The sequence below is a fragment of the Chiloscyllium punctatum genome, chromosome 42 (genome assembly GCF_047496795.1).
Source record: "Chiloscyllium punctatum isolate Juve2018m chromosome 42, sChiPun1.3, whole genome shotgun sequence".
In the NCBI taxonomy this organism is placed as follows: Eukaryota; Metazoa; Chordata; class Chondrichthyes; order Orectolobiformes; family Hemiscylliidae; genus Chiloscyllium; species Chiloscyllium punctatum.
Genome location: NC_092780.1, coordinates 23,015,737 through 23,037,567, shown reverse-complemented (window position 1 = coordinate 23,037,567; position 21,831 = coordinate 23,015,737). Strand labels below are relative to the sequence as shown.

At 42.1% G+C, this 21,831-nt stretch overlaps 1 protein-coding gene across 1 annotated transcript in view; it reads left to right on the top strand.

Annotated features, from left to right (window-relative positions):
* Positions 1-21,831, top strand: part of LOC140465528 (beta-1,4 N-acetylgalactosaminyltransferase 2-like) — a 36,827-nt gene that overhangs the window by 11,748 nt on the left and 3,248 nt on the right. The window contains exons 6-8 of the mRNA XM_072561067.1: positions 2,237-2,323; positions 2,576-2,763; positions 6,987-7,127. Coding sequence (XP_072417168.1) covers positions 2,237-2,323; positions 2,576-2,763; positions 6,987-7,127 — 416 coding nt within the window. The remainder of the gene's footprint in view (positions 1-2,236; positions 2,324-2,575; positions 2,764-6,986; positions 7,128-21,831) is intronic.

Here is a 21,831-nt window from a genome sequence, read left to right as displayed (position 1 = left end):
ACAACCAGTACTGAAAGCTTTTTAGACCCGGCCAGATCAGATTACTGTAGAGGACGGCGTATTATTAAGGGGAGCAAGAGTGATATGGGCAAAGTTTGCTGTCAGGTACTGGTTGAACTCCACCAGTAGGTTTCCAAAGGTTTCCAAAATGAAGATGTTGGTGAGAAGTTATGTTTGGTGGCCAGGATTGGATGCAGACATTGCTGCTTTAGTGGGGCAGTGCCAAGAGTGCCAATAAGGACAAAAATTACTGTCTGCAACTCCCCCACATTCGTGGGAATGGCCAGGTAAATCCTGGACTCAGTTAAACATTGACTATGCAAGCCCTTTCATGGGCTCAATGTTCTTAGTCATTGTGCACATCCACTCAAAGTGGCTGGATGTACATAGACTTCATTCATCAAATACATGGACAACAATAGAGAAACAGAGTGTAGTGTTTGCAATACACATACTCTCTGAAGTGTTGATCACAGATAAGGGGCCATCGGTTACCGGCGGGGAATTTGAGTATTTCCTTAGGTCAAGTGTTTTTTTTACCATATTAGGACAGCTCCACACCATCCATCATCCAATGGTCTGGCAGAAAGATCATTCCAAACTTTGAAGGTGAGCTTAAAGAATTATGTTACAACATCATTAGAAACCAACCCATCCTAGTTCCTGTTGGATTATAGGACCACCCTTCATGCAACAACAGGGATAGATTTAGCAGAATTTCTAATGGGTGAAGACTCCACATCAGGTTAAATCTGATCTACCTGGATCTTGGAGGAGGAATGGGTGAAACACCAGCAGGAATGTGAATGCTGGACACAAGGCTCTGTCAAGCAAGAGGAAGCAGTTTACTTCAGGGGACAAAGCCTGACGTAGACATCCATGGGAGTGACCCTTGATGGGTAAGAGGCATGGTCGAGATGAGGTCAAGTCCAGTGATGTGGAAAGTCCTGTACAAGCACTTGGATTACATGAATGCTGCAGACTTGCAAACAGTGCAGGAGCAAATTGTGCCCGGCTCCACAATAGCCTTTCCATCAGTCTGGAACCCATGTGTTCTCCCTCTCCGTCAAACAATGAAAATACCTTGGAATCTGAGATGGACATGGCAGATGTCACCTCCTCTGCACTTTTGCCACCAGCAAAAGGGAATGGATTTCTTCCGAGATGTTCCAGGTACAAGGGGTGAGCATCTATGCATTACATGTTGCCCGTACCTGAGGCAGAGTTAGATGAACCAGACCTAGTGCTAAGATGCCCCAGGAGGAGGCACAAAAAAAACACACCAACCTATATCCTCAGTCTCAGAGGGGGAGGGTTATAGTTATTGTAATAAAGCCAGCCAGATGGACATCATAGAATACAAGTTCTCTGATTGGGACTGCTCACCTGGTCCACAATTAGGAAGCCCTGGCTGACAGATATAAACAGGAGTGTCAGAGGTTCCATTCACTCTGAGAGCTGGCTCTGAGGGCACTGGATCAGTGTCAGGGACCCTCCACATGTAAATAAAGGGGGGGGCTTGGTGATAGGATACCAGCCTCTATGGAGTTATTTCACACAGCATCTTATAAGGAATGGATTCATTCAAGGATTCTATTTCTATCACCTTTACAAATGGTGAAAAGACACTTTCGTAGCTTACAGCTGTTCGTAAGGCTGAACTGGCAAGTGGGGGGGATAAAAAGCTATCAAACAAAAATGAGGTGAAAGGAAAGCCAGCGTGGCAGAATGGTATGGAGACTGTTTGCGGTGGGGTGTGTTGGAGGGTGGGGAGGTGGGGAGTGGTCAATGAGGGGGTTCGCATGGTGGAGGAAATGACTGACCAGCCTAGCACCTGGATTTGTATTAGTGGCATGACAAGTGAGCACAATGGTGCAAGAAGTGAAGGTGTCAGACGGCTTCCCCTATTAACAGGCCAAGAGACCATCTCCAAGGAGCAGTACTTAATTCCTGCAGTAAGTTTGAGGGGGGTAAATGGTATGGGTTAATGGGGTGTTAATGGTATGGGCTAATGGGATGTAAATGGTATGTCATTCCTGATGAAGAACTTATGCTCAAAAAGTTGATTCTCCTGCTCCTCGGATGCTGCTGACTGGCTGTGCTTTTCTAGCACTACACTCTTCGACTATAAATGGTATGGGCTAATTTATATATTTAGAGTATTTTACATTAGTTTATCAGAGATTTGTTTATTTAGTGCTTGTCATTAAATGATTCTACTTTTTTTCTATAAAAGTATATTTTCAATTTGAAGAACATACTGCTGTTTTTCCAGTCATCATCAGACAGCCCCAAATGCCAAGGTTATTTGATCCTGGTCCAGGTAAATTTTACTTAAATTTGAGCTATGAAAAGAAAATTAGTGTCAGTAGCTGAAGATTAGTCAATATTTAAGGCATAGCATGAATCCACTTTTGCCAACAGTAGATAATAATTTAGTTTATAACTAATTTGTGTGATTTCTGAATTTTCATTAAATCTCAAAATTATTTTTATTAAGTCAAACATTGATCATCATGTCTGACTGCAATTGCTGTTACAACTAATTTCAGGTTTTTTTTAATGTTTATTCCAGACAGCAACATCAACTCATTGGTTACAATAGTGACAAAGACATTCTTAAGATATCATAAACTTCGGATCTTAATCAATAGCATACGTAACTTTTACCCAGAAATAACCATAATCATTGCAGATGACAGTGAAACTCCTGAGAAAATTGAAGGACCTCACATTGAACAATACATGATGCCATTTGGAAAAGTACAGTAAATCACGTTTTGGTCATCATTTGCAGCACTGATAATGTAAACCAGAATTACGTTCATACAATTCTATTTCCATCAAGAGTTTCTAGTCTCTATTGAATTGGTATTACCAAAGTCTCAATGCTTTCCTTAGATAATATAAATATCTTATTTATTTAATGTGTACATTTTTCTTTAATTCTTTCGTGGGATGTAGGTGTCACTGGCAGGATGAGCATTTGTTACTCGTCCCTAATTTCTATAAAATTTAAAGCTTGCTAGACTATTTCAGAGGACAGTTAAGACTCAATCACATGTTCAAAGTCTAGACTCACACATAGGCAAGAATGGGTAAGAATGGCAGATTTCATTCCCGAAAGGGCATTTGTGAACCTGTTGGGTTCAATTGATGATCGTTGTCATGGTTACCACCACTATTTCATATTCCAGACTTATTCACTGAATTTAAATTCCACCAGCTGTCATGGTAAGATGTGAACCCAAGTGCTCAGTGTATTAGCCTAAAGCACTGGGTTATTAACAAAACATAATCATCTCAGGACACACAGTCGCTCAGTGGTTAGCACCATAGCGCCAGGGATCTGGTTTGATTCCAGTCCCACACAACTGTCTGTGTGGAGTTTGCACATTCTCCCTGAGTCTGCATTGGTTTCCTCCGGGTGATCCGGTTTCCTCCCACAGAACAAAGATGTGCAGATGAGGTGGATGGTGGTGCTAAATTGCCAGTCGTGACCAGGGATTTGTAGGTAAAGTGGATTAGCACAGAAAATGCAGGGGAACAAGATAGAGGTTTGGTCAGGGTGGGATGCTCAACAGAGAGTCAGTGTGAACTTGTTGGTCTGAATGACCTGTTTCCACACTGTAGGGATTCTATAAAAACTACTGAAGAAACTCCAAAGAGATGTCAGGAAAAGGTGAGGTGGAATTTGCAGCAAAGAATACTTAAAAATAATGATGTCTGACCGATATGACACTCTCCATGTTCCAAAGCACGAAATTATATAAACTAAAAGAGTTAATATTCCTCATATGTTCATAAGATCCTTAAATAACATCTGCATTTGCTAGATTGACTACAGCAAGACAAAAACTGATGTAGGCAAGTCAACAGTTTAACTAAAGGTATTGGTGACTTTCTCGCAAGGCTTTGGAAAGATACTTAGACAGAACATCTTTATTTTTCCATTCCTTTCTTTATGGATGCTGCCCAAGCTGCTGAGTTTCTCCAGCATTTTCCATTTCTATGTCAGTTCTCCACACCCACAATATTTTGCTTTTCCCTCTGAACTACTAGCCTGTGACATCACCATTGCGCCACCAGCCCCCATTCAACCACAGAAGGAAATACCTATATTATTTTGTCAAAATTGTAGTTCATTCCAAGAAACACAGTTATTGCTGAAGGTCTGAATTTCATTGTGACTTACATTTAAAAATATATATGTTCATCAAAAAAATCTGTTTTAAAATATACAAACATCTAACAATCATGTGTTACCAAAAATAGACAGACACATTCGGCAGCAAGAAGGAATATGGAGGACAAGGACAAGGACAAGGAGGATAATGTTGGATTGAAAGTGTATGAAAATACAAACAAGCATCCGACTCCTATATTACAGGCACTGGGGTATATATCAAACTTACCATTTAAGTCAAATAAAACAAAGAGCTGTGGATGCTCAAAATCTGAAATAAAAGCAAAAGCCGAAATTGCGGGAGGAACTCAACACTTCTGGTTGTGAGGGTCTCTGGACATGAAATGTTAATTCTGTTTTCTCTTCACAAATGCTGCAGACCTGCTGTGTTTCTCCAGCAATTTCTGTTTACATTTGTTTCCTCATTTAAATACTTCATTAAAGATATGAAACATAGGGCTACACCAATACCTTTCTCTCCTGAATTGAACAGGGTTACGTTTAGTTAAACTGCTGAATTGCTTACAGAGGGAAATTGAGAAACAAACTTGTAAGGAGATCTCAGCTATCTGTAAGAATAATAGGGTAGTTATGGCAGGGGATTTTAACTTTCCAAACATCGACTGGGACTGCCATAGTGTTAAAGGTTTAGATGGAGAGGCATTTCTTAAGTGTGTACAAGACAATTTTCTCTTGCACAAAGGCCGCCTTGCTGATCTTTGAGGGGCCCTACTATCTCTCTAGTTACCCTTAATTGTAGTTGCCAACACTATCTGATGTCCCCGTTTTACCCTGCTGATTTCCCTCTTAAGTATACTACTACTTTCTTTATACTCTTCTCAGGATTCACTCGATCTATCCTGTACCTGACATATGCTTCCTTCTTTTTCTTAACCAAACCCTCAATTCCTTTAGTCATCCAGCATTCCCTACACCTACCAGCCTTCCCTTTCACCCTGACAGGAATATACTTTGCCTGGATTCTTGTTATCTCATTTCTGAAGGCTTCCCATTTTCCAACCGTCCCTTTACCTGCGAACATCTGCCTCCAATCAGCTTTTGAAAGTTCTTGCCGAATACCGTCAAAATTGACCTTTCTCCAAGTTAGAACTTCAAGTTTTAGATCTGGTCTATCCTTTTCCATCACTATTTTAACTCTAATAGAATTATGCTCGCTGGCCCCAAAGTGCTCACCCACTGACACCTCAGTCACCTGCCCTGCCTTATTTCCGAAGAGTAGGTCAAGTATTGCACCTTCTCGAGAACTAGCCATTTGGATACAGAACTGGCTCAAAGGTAGAAGACAGAGGGTGGTAGTGGAGGGTTGTTTTTCAGACTGGAGGCCTGTGACCAGTGGAGTGCCACAAGGATCAGTGCTGGGTCCTCTACTTTTTGCCATTTACATAAATGATTTGGATGCGAACATAAGAGGTACAGTTAGTAAGTTAGCAGATGACACCAAAATTGGAGGTGTAGTGGACAGCGAAGAGGGTTACCTCAGATTACAACAGGATCTGGACTAGATGGGCCAATGGGCTGAGAAATGGCAGATGGAGTTTAATTCAGATAAATGCGAGGTGCTGCATTTTGGGAAAACAAAGCAGAGCAGATAAGGTCCTAGGGAGTGTTGCTGAACAAAGAGACCTTGGAGTAGCTCCTTGAAAGTGGAGTCACAGGTAGATAGGATAGGGAAGAGAGTGTTTGGTATGCTTTCCTTTATTGGTCAGAGTATTGAGTACAGGAGTTGGGAGGTCATGTTGCGGCTGTACAGGACATTGGTTAGGCCACTTTTGGAATATTGCGTGCAGTTCTGGTCTCCTTCCTATCAGAAAGATGTTGTGCAACTTGAAAGGGTTCAGAAAAGATTTACAAGGATGTTGCCAGGCTTGAAGGATCTGAGCTACAGGGAGAGACTGAACAGGCTGGGGCTGTTTTCCCTGAAGCGTCAGAGGCTGAGGGGTGACCTTGTAAAGGTTTACAAAATTATGAGGGCCATAGATAGGATAAATAGATAAAGTCTTTTCCCTGGGGTTGGGGAGTCCAGAACTAGATGGCATAGGTTTAGGGTGAGAGGGGAAAGATATATAAGAGACCTAAGGGGCAACTTTTTCACGCAGAGGGTGGTACGTTTACGGAATGAGCTGACAGAGGATGTGGTGGAGGCTGGTACAATTGCAACATTTAAGAGGCATTTGGATGGGTATATGAATAGGAAGGGTTTGGAGGGATATGGGCCGGGTGCTGGCAGGTGGGACTAGATTGGGTTGGGATATCTGGTCAGCATGGTCGGGTTGGACCAAAGGGTCTGTTTCCATGCTGTGCATCTCTATGACTCTATGACTCATATCATTTTTTATCTTATTATAGTCAATCTAGCAAATGCAGATGTTATTTAAGGATCTTATGAACATATGAGGAATAGTAACTCTTTTAGTTTATATAATTCTGTGCTTTGCAACATGGAGAGTGTCATATTGGTCAGACATCATTATTTTTGTTAAGTATTCTTGTCTGCAAATACTGCTTTCTCAAGAAAATGCTGACTCTACCCCATCCCAATCATTGCTACTTCACTGGTATTCAGGTGAAATTTTGACTTTTGTCACAGATCTCAAAAACAACCAAATAGATTCTGAATGATTGACTTCCACCTGTTTACGAATGTTATTTAACAAAAGACTTTCAACTTTAAAACAATATCATCTGCACTATCTGAAACTAAAGTTCAAAAGTGATGTTGTAAATGCATAAATGCACACAATAACTGATCTTCACTTTGCTGTCATTTTTTTCATGTCAGGGCTGGTTTGCTGGGAGAAACCTAGCAGCTTCTCAGGTCACAACGAAATACCTTCTGTGGGTGGATGAGGATTTTTTATTCACGGAAGAAACAAAGCTTGAAAAGTTAGTTGATGTGTTGGAAAAAACAAACTTGGATGTGGTAAGGGATTTGTTATGTCTCCAGCATTTCAAATAATCACACGTTAAACATAAAATGTTGGTGATCCATCGAGCATATTTCCTGCATTTCTCTGTGCTCATTGATACTGATTTCTCCTGCAGCGTAGCAATGAATGTGACACCCTGAAATCCACATTCACTTCAACATTCGTTCTCAGCTCTTTACGAATAAGATAGCAATGCAACAGAAACACTTTCAAAGACTGGAAATTGAGGATTATCTGATCAGCCGTGATGGTCTCATTGAATGACAGAGCAGGCTGAATGGCCTACTTCTGCACCTATGGATTCTATTCATAGAATCCCTACAGCATGGAAACAGGCCTTTCAGCCCAACAAGTCCATACCAACCCTCCAAAGGATAAACACATTCAGACTTATTCCCCTGACTAACACACCTAGCCTACACACCCTTGAACAGTCTGGGCAATTTAGCATGGTCAATTCACCTAACCTACACATCTTTAGATTGCAGGAGGAAACCCACACTGACACAGGGAGAATGTGCAAACTCCACACTGTCAGTCACCCAAGGCTGGAATCAAACCCAGGTCCCGGACACTCTGAAGCAGCAGTGCTAACCACTGAGCCACTGTGCTCACAAAGGTTTTTTAATCTGTCTGAGTGTATAGGGGGTGAGCACTTTAGAAAAGGGTTAGAGTTTGAATGAATAGAGTTACATGCTAACGGTTTTTAATTGCTCACTCCTGGTTAGAATCTACTTATTTGCACTGAGCAATTGCTCACATTTATGTCCAGAAACTGGCCCATGCTTCCATTAACTTGAATCTATCAGACAGGTAAACTGGGACATTGCATACTTCAACATATTTTTAAGCTTTTCTGGCGTATGTGGGAATAGTTGGACTTGTGTCCAATGTGCTACCCCAGTGAGGCATAACAATGTCCTGGGATACCTTCAGTCTGTGCTTGCAATATGTGTGGGTCATCTGAAGAAAGTGACAGCAAGGATAATAAATTCTCTCTTTTCTTATTCTCCTCTACATTCTGAGGGGACTTTCTACTGTGGTTTCTCCCGCTTGAGGCTGTGCAGCAGCCTTGGGAGGTTACTGTTGTTCCTGGGCTTGCTAATGCCTTTATAATAATTTTCTCTTATTCTGCACTGTCATATCAGTACAACAGCAAAGATATTGCTGAGTCCATTCCAGTTGGATGCACTGATCATATCAGGGGAGTAACAGAAACAGGACAGCTTCTCAGTGATGTGATTCCAGAGAAACATTCCAAGCAGAAATGAGGAATCATCACAGACTGTAGTGCACCATGGCATGGAGACTCCCAGAAGGAGGGTCTCCACGCAGAGATGTATGCAGCACAATCCATGTCATGAAACAACATTGGGATCTTCTAACTGGACTAGGACTACTCCCTTCTTGCTGCCCCACCACTCAACCAACCAAACACAACATTGAATGTAAGAGAAAGTGAGGACTGCAGATGCTGGAGATCAGAGCCGAAAAATGTGTTGCTGGAAAAGTGCAGCAGGTCAGGCAGCATCCAAGGAGCAGGAGAAGCCGGTGCTCTCACATCTTCCAGCAGAGGGCAGCAGCTCAGTGTCTCATGCAGCCATGAGATCTTTGGAATGTACTTGAAAATGAGCAATTACAGATGTCACCTTTAAGTTCAACTGTGATCATTTCTTCTTCCAGTGTGGACTAAAGTTATCATAATCAATGACAAGCTCACGATTGCTTGTAGCCAAGATTTGTAACGTGATGGCAGATATGTGCCGCCTTTGAATTGAAAAGATGCCTGATTAATTCATAAGTGCAGTACATGCCCTTCGGCCCTCGATGTTGCGCCGACTTGTGAAACCAATCTGAAGCCCATCTAACCCCCACTATTCCATTATCATCCATATGTCTATCCAATGACCATTTAAATGCCCTTAAAGTTGGCAAGTCTACTACTGTTGCAGGAAGGGCATTCCACACCCTTACTACTCTCTGAGTAAAGAACTTACCTCTGACATCTGTCCTATGTCTATCACCCCTCAATATAAAGCTATGTCCCTTCACGCTGCCATAAGTATCCGAGGAAAAAAGGCTCTCACTGTTCACCCGATCTAATCTTCTGATCATCTTGTATGTCTCTATTAAGTCACCTCTCAACCTTCTCCTCTCTAATGAAAACAGCCTCAAGCCCCTCAGCTTTTCATCATAAGACTTTCCCTCCATCCCAAGCAACATCCTGGTAAATCTTCTCTGCACCCTTTCCAATGCTTCCACAACCTTCTTATAATGCAACGACCAGAACTATAAGTAATGCTCCAAGTGTGGCCACACCAGAGCTGCAGCATGATCTCATGGTTCTGAAACCCAATCCCTCAGCCAATAAAAGTAACACACCGTATGCCTTCTTAACAACCCTGTCATCCTGGGTGGCAACTTTCAGGAACCTATGCACATGGACACAATAGACAATAGACAATAGGTGCAGGAGTAGGCCATTCTGCCCTTCGAACCTGCACCACAATGTCTCTGCTCATCCACACTACCAAGAATCTTACCATTAGCCCAGTACTCTGTATTCCTGTTACGCCTTCAAAAGTGAATCACCTGACACTTTTCCACATTAAATTCAATTTGCCACCTCTCAGCCCAACTCTTCAGCTTATCTATGTCCCTCTGTAACCTGCAACATCCTTCCGCGCTGTCCACAACTCCACCGACTTCAGTGTCATCCACAAATTTACTAACCCATCCTTCTACTCCCTCATCCAGATCATTATGGAAATGACAAACAAAAGTGGCCCCAAAACAGATCCTTGAAGTACCCCACTAGTAATTGAACTCCAGGATAAACATTTCCCATGAACCACCACCCTCTGTCTTCTTTCAGCTAGCCAATTTCTGATCCAATTTGCTAAATTACCCTCAATCTCATGCCTTCATATTTTCTGTAATAGCCTACCATGGGGAACTTATCAAACGCTTTACTGAAATCCATATCCTCATCAAGTCAAGTCCATGCCCCCCCAACAGCCCACCCTCCCCTCCCGGCACCTTCCCCTGCCAACGCAGGAATTGCAAAACCTGTGCCCACATCTCCCCTCACCTCTGTCCAAGGCCCCAAAGGAGCCTTCCACATTCATCAAAGTTTCACCTGCACTTCCAGCATGTTACTTATTGTATCCGTTGCTCCCGATGCAGCCTTGTATACATTGGGGAGACTGGACGCCTTCTCGCAGAGCGCTTCAGAGAACATCTCCAGGACACCCGCACCAATCAACCCCACCGCCACGTGGCCAAACATTTCAACTCCCCCTCCCACTCTGCCAATAGACAACAGGTGCAGAAGTAGGCCATTCATTCCTTTGAGCCAGCACCACCATTCATTATGATCATGGTTGATCATCCTCAATCAGTATCCTGTTCCTGCCTTATCCCCATATCCCTTGATTCCACTATCCTTAAGAGCTCTATCCAACTCTTTCTTGAAAGTATCCAGAGACCTGGCCTCCACAGCCTTCTGGGGCAGAGCATTCCATACACCCACCATTCTCTGGGTGAAGAAGTTTCTCCTCAACTCTGTTCTAAATGGCCTACCCCTTATTTTTAAACTGTGTCCTCTGGTTCTGGACTCACCCATCAGTGGAAACATGCTTCCTGCCTCCAGAGTGTCCAATCCTTTAATAATCGTATACATCTCGATCAGATCCCCTCTCATTCTTCTAAACTCATGTGTATACAAGCCCAGTCTCTCCAATCTTTCAACATAAGATAGTCCCGCCATTCCAGGAATTGACCTCGTGAACCTATGCTGTACTCCCTCAATAGCCAGGATATCCTTCCTCAAATTTGGAGACTAAACCTGCACACAATACTCCAGGTATGGTCTCACCAGGGCCCTGGACAGTTGCAGAAGGATTTCTTTGCTCCTTTCCTCAATTCCTCTTGTTATGAAGGCCAGCATGCCATTAGCTTTCTTCACTACCTGCTGTATCTGCATGCTTGTTTGCATTGACTAATGTACAAGAACACCTAGATCTCGTTGTACTGCCCCTTTACCTACCTAGACTCCATTTAGAAAGTAATCTGCCTTCCTGTTCTTGCCAAAGTTGATAACCACACATTTATCCACATTAAACCGCATCTGCCATGCATCCATCCACTCACTTAGCCTGTCCAAGTCACCCTGTATTCTCATAACATCGTCCTCACACTTCACCCTGCCTTCCAGCTTTGTGTCATCAGCAAATTTGCTAATATTACTTTGAATGCCTTGATCTATATCATTAATGTACAATGTAAACAGCTGCGGTTCCAGCACCAAACTTTGTCATACCCCACTGGTCACTGCCTGTCATTCTAAAAGGGACCCGTTTACCACTACTCTTTGCATACTGTCAGTCAGCCAATTCTCAATCCAAGTCAGTACCTTGCCCCCAATACCATGTGCCCTAATTTTGCCGAGGACATGCAGGTCATGGGCGTCCTCCTCTGCCACTCACTCACCACCCGATGCGCGGAGGAAGAACGCCTTATCATCCACCTCAGGACCCTTCAACCCGCGGGAGTGCAGATGCTGGAGATTAGAGTCAAGAGTGTGGAAATGTCAAGGTGTGTCAAAGAGACTGCTGATGGGAAAAAGCATTCCCATGTTAAAAAATGTCCCACACATGACATCTACCGAGAGGATTTCAGTCACCCCACATACACAACACAAGCCCTGCAGTGATCAATGAGAAGTGACAGGGACAAGACTGAGAGAGCTGGAAATCCCTATCTTTGGACCAGTACATAGGCAGCAGGGTCTGACTCAGTCTTTTCATTCTTCAAATAGAAACAGGAGCTTTCTTCACAACTAAGCAGCACTCTGCAGGATCCAATCTGCTCAGCCCACATGGTGAAGGGGTTAGAAAAGGTGCCCTCAAATAGTCTACCATGTTACCAACCTGACTGGAATACTGGATCCAGTGGTTCATCTACTTCCAGTCATAAAACTGAAGTGAAACTTACTCTCACACCTGAAATGTTCAAACAATCATGGATAATGAGTATACCAGTTGGCCAGAACAAAGAATTGACCTTGTTGGACATGAACTCAGGCACTTCAACATTGACATCACTGTCCTGCAGAATGCTCAAAGAGTAGGCAAAGGGCAGCTGAGGGAAGAAAGTAGTGGTTATACCTTTTCCTGGACAGAAAAACTCAACGATCAACCCAAGACAGATAGATTTGGATTTGCTGTCAAGAACAAACTTGTCAGCCCAACTCCCAGAGCACCCCGTTGGCATCAATGATCACCTCATGACTCGCCATCTACAATCTGCCAAGAACCAACAGGCAATGGTTGTGAGTCCCTGTGCTCCAACCTTTAATGCTATGGATGAATCCAAAGAATAGGGTGTAGGCTTCCACCCTGGGCATCATACTCACCAGCATCCCCAAGGAAGATAGAATTATCTTCCTTTTTGGAGAATTCAACACCAGGATTGGAAAGGATGCCCAACCATCAGAAAGGAGGAAGTTAGGAATTGCAATTCCAGTGGGATGATCCTGCTCATCAAGTGTGTGGAACACCAGCTGGTAGTCCCCATTACACCATTCCACCGAAAAGACAAGTTCAAGACTTTTTGGATGCATTCATGATCAAAGCACTAGCACATGATCCACAATGTCATTGTCTGATCTCCTGAGAAAAAGAGGAGATCCCCTTGATTAAAGTGATGACCATGTATGTGATTGCTGGACAGACACCGGCTTATCTGGTCCTCAATGTCCATCAAACTCCACTACAAGCAGCTGAAAATGACAAAATAGTTCAAAAAAAGGTCAACATCGAGCAACCTCAAGAACCAAGCAGATTGGCAAACTTCCAACAATACTTTCACCAAAGTCTCCAAAATGTTCATTTAAAGGAGTGGAGGAAATCTGGAAAGAGCTGACGACATCTCATGCTGTGAGGACACCATTAATGACAAAACCAGGAAACACCAAGACTGGTTCAACAAGAATGATCACATCATCTAATCCTCATCAACAATGTGATGATACTACTGATCTGACAAGGCTAATCTCTCCTTGGTTTTTCATTGAGAGGGTCATAAAGGCAAAGGCTCCAATGTGTCTAGTTTGTGGGTGTTTTAGGATCAATTTGATTATAACTAATAGATTCTGCCTCAGGAAAAAGACTTTCAGTTAAAATTGAAACGCTGTATAATGAAAGGGGAGTAGCCTGTTCTCCCAGTTCAGCTTGTCTCTGGTTTGTTTGGTTTTAGCAGTCAGGCTGTTTTTGACACCTGCTGGTCAAAGAAACAGCTCCATGCTGATCCTCTCTCTCTCTCTGACATCTCTCCTGGATGAACCTGTGTTTGATTTGACCTTTTTTTTGCCCATGGGATGTTTATGGGGATGTTGCCAGGATTTGGAACAGCATTATTAAGTTGCCATAGAGTCAGTTGTGTTTTCAGATACATTATGTTATTCTATGTTCTGTTCTCTTTTGTTTGTGTATAAATAAATTCTGTTTTGTTTAAGCCTGAGTGCTTGGGACAGCTGCATCCCTCCCGGAATATCCACTCTACACCTGCTTAAAACAACTAGAAAAGTTAGGGTCTGGGCTACGCTTTTAAAATGTTTTGAGGGGGTTTGGCCTGGTCCATAACAGACTGGGGGCTCTTTGCAGGATTTGTTCTGTAGTTCCAATTTGGGATTAGGCTTATTAGACTCAAAGGCTGCAAGTGGTAGGTGTTAGTGTGGTTTGTTGTATTCAGTTAGATTAAACAGTGCTTACTGTAATAGTGGCTCCTTCAGTCTCGAAGAGTTTTCTGGGGGGTGGAAGAAAGTGACCGAGGAAAAGCTGCTGGAAGTGTCAGGTAAACTGGAGTTGGAACCACCTCGTTCTGTGAGGAAAAGAGAGATAATTATAGCAATTGTTAGACATTTAAAATTTGCTGGAAACACCATCAGAATCTTTAGATTAGATTAGATTAGATTGCTTACAGTGGGGAAACAGGCCCTTCGGCCCAACAAGTCCACACTGCCCCGCCGAAGCACAACCCACCCATACCCCTACATTTACCCCTTACCTAACACTATGTGCAATTTAGCATGGCCAATTCACCTAACCTGCACATCTTTGGACTGTGGGAGGAAACCGGAGCACCCAGAGGAAACCCACGCAGACATGGGGAGAACGTGCAAACTCCACACAGTCAGTCACCTGAGGTGGGAATTGAACCCAGGTCTCTGGCGCTGTGAGGCAGCAGTGCTAACCACTGTGCCACCGTGCCACCCTAGATGTGGCTAAGATTCAATTGGAAATTAAGCAGCTTAAGTCAGAGGCAAAAGAAGATGAAAGGGCAAAAGAAATGAAACCATTTGAATTATGACTTAGACAGGAACGTCAGCTTGGACAGATGGAGAGGAAGGCTGAAGGTCAGCTTAGAGAAGAAGAGAGTGAGATGACCAATCCCATGGGAGCCAAAGTCCTGGTAGAGAACTGCTAAATATATCCAGTCATTGCCTAAATTTGATGAGAAGGATGTAGAAGCCTTTTTCATCTCATTTGAGAAGGTGGCTAAACAAGTGCAGTGGCCAGTGACCATGTGGGTTTTGTTGATTGAAACAACATTTGTTGGTAGAGCGAGAGAGGGATTTGTATTCCTATCAGAGGAGGTGTCTGGACCGTATGGGGATGTGAAGAAAACCAACTGAAGTGCATTTGAGCTTGTGCCAGGAGTCTACAGACAGCATTTCAGGAATCTAAGGAGGGACCCTGGTCAAGCTTACATCTAATTTGAAAGAGTCAAACAAAGTAATTTTGATAGGTGGATATGGGGAATTCAAAATAGAGTAAACCTATGCCAATCTTAGAGAGATGATTATTTTGGAAGAGTTCAAAATATCACTTCATGAGGCAGTGAGAACTCATGTGGAAGAGCAGGGAATTAAATCAAGAAGATTACCAGCTGAAATAGCTGATGATTATGAGTTGGTTCATAAATCAAAGTTTGGCTTCCAACATCGGTTTCAATCTTCGAGGGATAGAAATTGGGGAAAAGAGAAATCCTCGAGTGGAAAGGGAAAAGTAGATCTCAGTTACGATCCTAAGGATAACTTCCCAAAGGGTAAAAAGGAAACCTTTGAAATGGGAAGAGAAGTTAAAAAATTTTCACCGCAATAAAGTAGGCCACGTGAAATCACAGTGTCGGTGGGTTAGGAAATGTACTGGGAAGCCAGATGTAGAAAAATAGAATAAACCAGTGAATTTTGTTGGAGTTGTAACAGAGAGACAGTGGAGGCTAAAAAGCTGCACCAGAATGTACAACCTGGTCAGAGGTTGGTTCAAGAGGAAGTGCCAGATCTTCTAAAACCAAATGCCTGTGAAGGTAAAGTTTACTGACACTGGCCAGGAGCATCAGGTAAAGAGGTTACAATATTAAGAGATACAGGACCTTTCAATCTTTGATGTTGAAAGATGAGGGGATATGTACCTCTGAAGGACTATTGGCAGAAAAAAAATGCTAGTAACAGGAATTCACGGTGAGACAAGAAGTGCTCAATTATGTAAAGTGAGGTTAGAGTATCCAGTGAAGAGTGGAGAAATTGTGGTAAGAGTACTGGACAAACTCTCAACTCCAGGAATACAATTTGCCCTTACTAACGATACTGCTGGTTCACGGGTAGGAGTGCTGCCTATTGTGGTTGAAAAGCCAGTGGAAACTCAGACAACTCAGGATATTACAGGAAGCATATCCTGGGATTTTTCCTGACGTGTGGTAACGAGGTCACAAAGGCACCAGTTGAAATGAGAGAGATCAAAGAGTCTAGATAAGAAAGCTGAAGTGGAGTTAGCAGAGACCCTGTTTGATCAAATGATTGAGACAAACCAGGTGCAGACAGATGATAAAGTAGGTATTTTTAGTTCGGAGAAATTAACTGAATGATGATAAACTAGACCAGTTGTATCAAAAGGCATTCACAGATAAAGAATCCAGATGTATCCCTGAATCCTATTAATTTTAAAATGATTTCTTAATGAGGAAATGCAGACAACCACATGTTCAGACAGAGAAATGTGCAGAAGTTCATCAAGTTGTATTGCCAGTGGGTTATAGAAAGGAGGTCATTTAGAGCTAAGAAAAACTCAAGCTAAAATACAAAAACATCTTTACTGGTCTGGGCTGCACAAAGATGTAATTAAATTTTGCCAGACATGTCATACCTGTCAGGTAATTGGAAAAACCACAGGCAGTAATAAAACCAGCACGATTAATACCTATTCCTAAATTTGAGGAGCTTTTTACAAGAGTCTTAATTGATTGTATAGAATCCCTACCTAAAACAAAAAGCAAGAATCAGTATTTGTTAACAATAATAGATGTGTCCACTAGATTTCTAGAGGCTATTCCATTACACAATATCACAGCTAAAAGAATTGTAGAGCAGTTACTCAAATTTTTCACTAGATGTGGACTACCCACAGGGATACAATCAGATCAAGGGACAATTCAAATCTACTGCAAACCATCTAGAATCGGAGGGAACGCAAGGAAGATGGCATCAGACATTAAGGATCATGTTGAGGGTTTATAGTCAAGACTATCCCGATGATTGTGATATGGAAATTCCGTTTGTACTTTTTACCATCAGAGATGCACCAAATGAATCAACCAAGTTCAGTGAGAGGTCTGCTAAAACTGATTAAGGAGAAATTGGTAAGTCAGAATTCGGAGACCACATATTTGGACAATGTGTCAAATTTTAGGGAACGATTAAATAAAGCTGGGGAGTTGGCTGGACAGGATGTACAAGTATCACAACCTGCAGTGAAATGGGAAGTAGACAAGAAACCAAAATCTTATAATTTTGCTATCAGGGATAAAGCATTAGTGTTATTTCCAGTGATAGGTGAACCTTTAAAAGCAAGGTTTAGTGGACCTTATCAAGTCGAAAGGAGATTGGGTGAAGTGAACTATTTGATAAGGACTCCAGACTGAAAGAAATCTCACAGTGTTTCATGGTGAATATGTTCAAAAGGTATTTTGACAGGGAAGGAGAGCGAAAGCAGACTGTGTTATTGATTACAACACAAAGTGAAAATCAAGTTCAGAGGATTTTGAAATGGGGTTCCTCAAGTTAAATTGGACAATGAGGAAGTTGTCAATAATTGATTTTTAAAAATTATTGAGTTACCTTCCAGAGGAAAATTGAAATGATCTAAAAGAGTTATTGCTATTGCAAAGGGAAATAAGCTGGGAGGTATTAATCTAATTATGCATGATGTAGATATAGGGAATGCTGTTCTGATTAAGCAACATTCTTTTGGCATAACCCTCTAAAGTTGACACAGGTTCAAAAGGAGATTGAACGCATGCTCCAAGATGACATAATCGAAGTGAGTTACAGTGACTGGAGCTCACCCATAGTAATGGTGCCAAAGCCAGGTGGTACCCAATGGTTATGTTTGGACAATCGCAAAGTCAATGCAGTTACAAAGACTGATGCATTTCCGATTCAGCGCTTGGAAGACTGTGTTGAAAAGGTGGGACAAGCAACTTATATTTCTAAGTTGGACTTGCTCAGAGGATACTGGCAGGTACCTTGTCCGAAAGAGCGAAGACAATTTCAGCTTTTGTAATATCAAGTGGACTGTATCAGTTTAAAGTCATGCAGTTTGGTGTGAAAAACACCCCAGCCATATTTCAGAGACTAACCAATAAGGTCATTTCCAGATTACCCAACAGTGTCATATATATTGAGGACCTGTTGAATTTTAGTGACACAGAGAAGGAACATTTGCAACGTTTATATGAATTATTTGATCAACTTTGGGAGGCAGGCTTGGTGATAAACCTGACTAAAAGTGAATTTGCCAAAGCCAAGTCACCTTCCTGGACCATGTTATTGAACATGGACAAATGGCCCCACAGTATGCATAAACAAATGTTATTGGGGGGTTTTCCATACCACCAACAAAAAGAGGAGTACTACGATTCCTGGGATTGAGTGGATTTTATCAAAAATTTGTACCAAATTTTAGAAGTGTGGCTGCTCACTGAATTACTGAAGAAAGGTAAAAGGTTTCAGTGGACAGCGGACTGTCAGAAGGCATTTGACAGCCTGAAAGCTGTGTTAACCACTGCCCCGGTATTAGCCACACCTAATTATGCAAAGCCATTCAAGGTGGCTATCGATGTGAGTGATGTGGTTGTCGGTGCTGTGCTCTTACAGGAAGACAACAAGGAGATAGAAAGACTGATCAGATATTTCTCCAGGAAATTGAACATTGATCGGCAGAACTATTTGACAGCTGAGAAGGAGGCTTTGAGCTTGGTGTTGGCGTTACAACATTTCCAAGTTTATGTTACCAGTAATGTGTCTGAGACAATCATGTACACTGATCGTTACCCATTGATGTTTGTGGTGAAATTTAAGAACAAAAATTCTGGACTGTTTTGATGAAGATTGTTGCTTCAGCCATTCAATTTGAAAACTGTGTATGCAGCAGGACATGAAAACATGATTGCTGATGTATTGTTGGGATGTGGGTGAGAAACCTAGGTGTTCAATGGTGGAATAAAACAGACTGTAATATAATTTGATGTACTAACAATGTAAGATTAAAGGGTTTCAAAATGAAGCCATCTTTGGATATTGATGGTTCATTTTTTTTAAGGGGGGGAGATGTGACGATACTGCTCCTTTAACAAAGAAATGGTTTATCACTTGCTTTTAATGATCTTTGACCTCAGCTTAGCTTCTGCTCACAGTTCACCACTTTTAGGTCATCTAATCATCTAAATTACGTATGATATTTACACAACACAATTCTAGGATCATCACAAATTCAGCTCGTAAATAGTCTACATTATCACATTGAATTCAGTGTGTCCATTTTAAACAAAACTGATTAATGGACTTTGGAGAGTTTGAAGGGGGGCATGAATACCTTTTAGTGGGTAGGACTAAGGAAAACCCGAAGGCATTAGGTGAGAAACAAGAGGATGGCCTGTGTGAGGGCAGGACTGATCAGGGATAGTGGAGGAAACTTGCACTTGGAATTGAAGGAGGTAGGGGAGGCTATTAATGAATCAAAAAGTGTGGGACTGGAAAAGCACAGCCAGTCAGACAGTATCCAAGGAGCAGGAGAGTCAATGTTTCAAGCATAAGCTCTTCATTAGAAATCTCCCAGGTTCTTAATTAATACTTTGCTTCTGTATTCAATACTGAGAGAGTCCTTGGCATTTGTAAGGACAGTGTGAAACAGGCTGATATGCTCGAACAGGTTGATGTTAAGAAGGAGAATGTACTGAAAATTTTGGAAATCATAAGGATAGTTAAATCCCCTGTGCCAAATTACTACAGGAAGTGAGGGAAGAGATTGCTGTGCCTTTGTGATGATCTTTGCCTCCTCACTGTCCACTTGAGTAGTGCCAGATAATTGGAGGGTGGCAAATGTTATTCTCTTGTCCAAGAAAGGGAATAGGGATAATCCTGGTAATTACAGACCAGTCAGTCTCATGTCTGTGGTGGGTAAAGTATTGGAGAGAATTCTGAGAAACAGGATTTATGATTACTTGGAAGACCATTGTTTGATTAGAGATAGTCAGCATGGCTGTGTGAGGGACTGGTCATACCCCACAAACCTTACTGAATTCTTTGAGGATGTGATAAACATATTGATGAGGTAGAGCAGTGGATGTGATGTACAGGGTACATGGATTTTAGCAGGCATTTGATAAAGTTCCCCATGGTAGGCTTATTCAGAAAGTAAAGAGGCATGGGATACAGAGACCTCTGGCTGAATGAATACAGAATTGGCTGGCCCATAGAAGACAGAGGGGGGTAGTAGGTGGAAAGTATTCGGCCTGGAGCTTGGTGACCAGTGGTGTTCTGCAGCTATCGGTTCTGGGACCTCTGCTCTTTGTGATTTTTATAAATGCCTTGGATGAGGAAGTGGAAGGGTGGATTAGTAAATTTGCTGATGACATGAAGGTTGGTAGAGTGGTAGATAGCGTGGAGGGCTGTTGCAGGTTGCAACTGGACATTGACAGGATGCAGGACTGGACTGACAAGTGGCAGATGGAGTTCAACCTGGAAAGTGTGAAGTGATTCACTTTTTTTAAAGATAGAATTCTCAGCAGTGTGAAGGAACAATGGGACCTTGGTGTCCATGTATGTAGATCCCTCAAAGTTGCCATTCAAGTTAATAGGATTGTTATGAAGGCAAATGGTGCGTTAGCTTTCATTAGCAGGGGGATTGAGTTCAAAAGCCATGAGGTTATGCTGCAGCTGTATAGAAACCTGGTTAGATCACACTTGGAATATTGTGTTCTGTTCTGGTTTCCTCATCATAGGAAGGATGTGGAAACTTTAGAGAGGGTACTGAGGAGATTTACCAGGATGCCGACTGATCTGGAGGGCATGTCTTATGAAAAAAGGTTGAGGGAGCTAGGGCTTTTCTCACTGGTGTGAAGAAGTATGAGAGATGACTTGATAGAGGTGTACAAGATGATGAGAGGCATAGATAGCGTGGAAAGCCAGGGCAGAAATGGCTATCACAAGGGGACATAATTTTAAGGTAATTGGAAGAAGATTGAGGAGATGGCAGATGTTCTTTACACAGAGAGTGGTGGATGCATGAAATGCACTGCCAGCAGTGGTAGTAGAAACAGATACATTAGAGACTTTTAAGCAAATCTTCGATAGGCACATGGAAGATAGTACAATGAAGGGTACCTGGGTTAGTCTGATCTTAGAGGAGGATAAAAGGCCAAAGTACCAATACTGTGCTGCACTGTTCTATGTTGTATGTTAAAACATGAGCTTTTCCAGATGTACTGTGATCGTTCAGCCCATTCCTGCTGAGTTACAATGCTTGACTTAAACAAGAATATACATTCCTTCAGCAAATCACAGAAACACTTTAAAACCAGTGACCCTTCTAAACATTAAGTATCACCAGGCTTCATATGTTTTCTCATTCTCATTCCATTGAATTTAACTTCAACTAAGCCAGAAAATTATAAGTTATTATCTACAATATTAACTGCTTAATACTAAAGGATTGACCGTGGCCCATGTTCTGAATTGACTTACCAGGTTAGACCCAGGTTAACCAACAGGTTAGCCCAGCCCTTGGACAGATGTCTCTATAGACCTCCAACAGACTGGTATGACTTGATCTATGGGACTCACCTTGACCCTATCTCGGAACTGAAAGGACATGGATTCCTGAATCCTGACTGGACCCAAACATCTGACTGACCATAGCCATCCCCTTGGACTGAGAAGAAAGGATGCCTGTTATAATACAACAAAATAGGTGACAGCCAGTCAGTGGTACATTTCTCAGAACAACGCACTGACCAATTAAGGTCAACCTACTGGTCTAAAACTAAGACAGTTAACTGCCAAGCTTCATTCATTGGTGCAATCTCCATAAAAGCACTTCCATGAATCAGAGTCCACTTGCTAACCAATCAGCAACTTCCACTCAGGTAATATAAATGTTGGTTTTTCCCTTAGATTGGCATCCTTGTGAATTGTTCCGAAGAGCGCAAAGTTAAAAGCTTCAACAAAAAGTGTATTTTTCAACAACACTCAAGTTTTAAACTCCTCAGTGAATTTTCAAACAACTGAAATATGTTGATAAATAACAAAGATTTTGAAAAAGACCACAGTTTTTGTTTGGAACTCAGAACTTACTTATG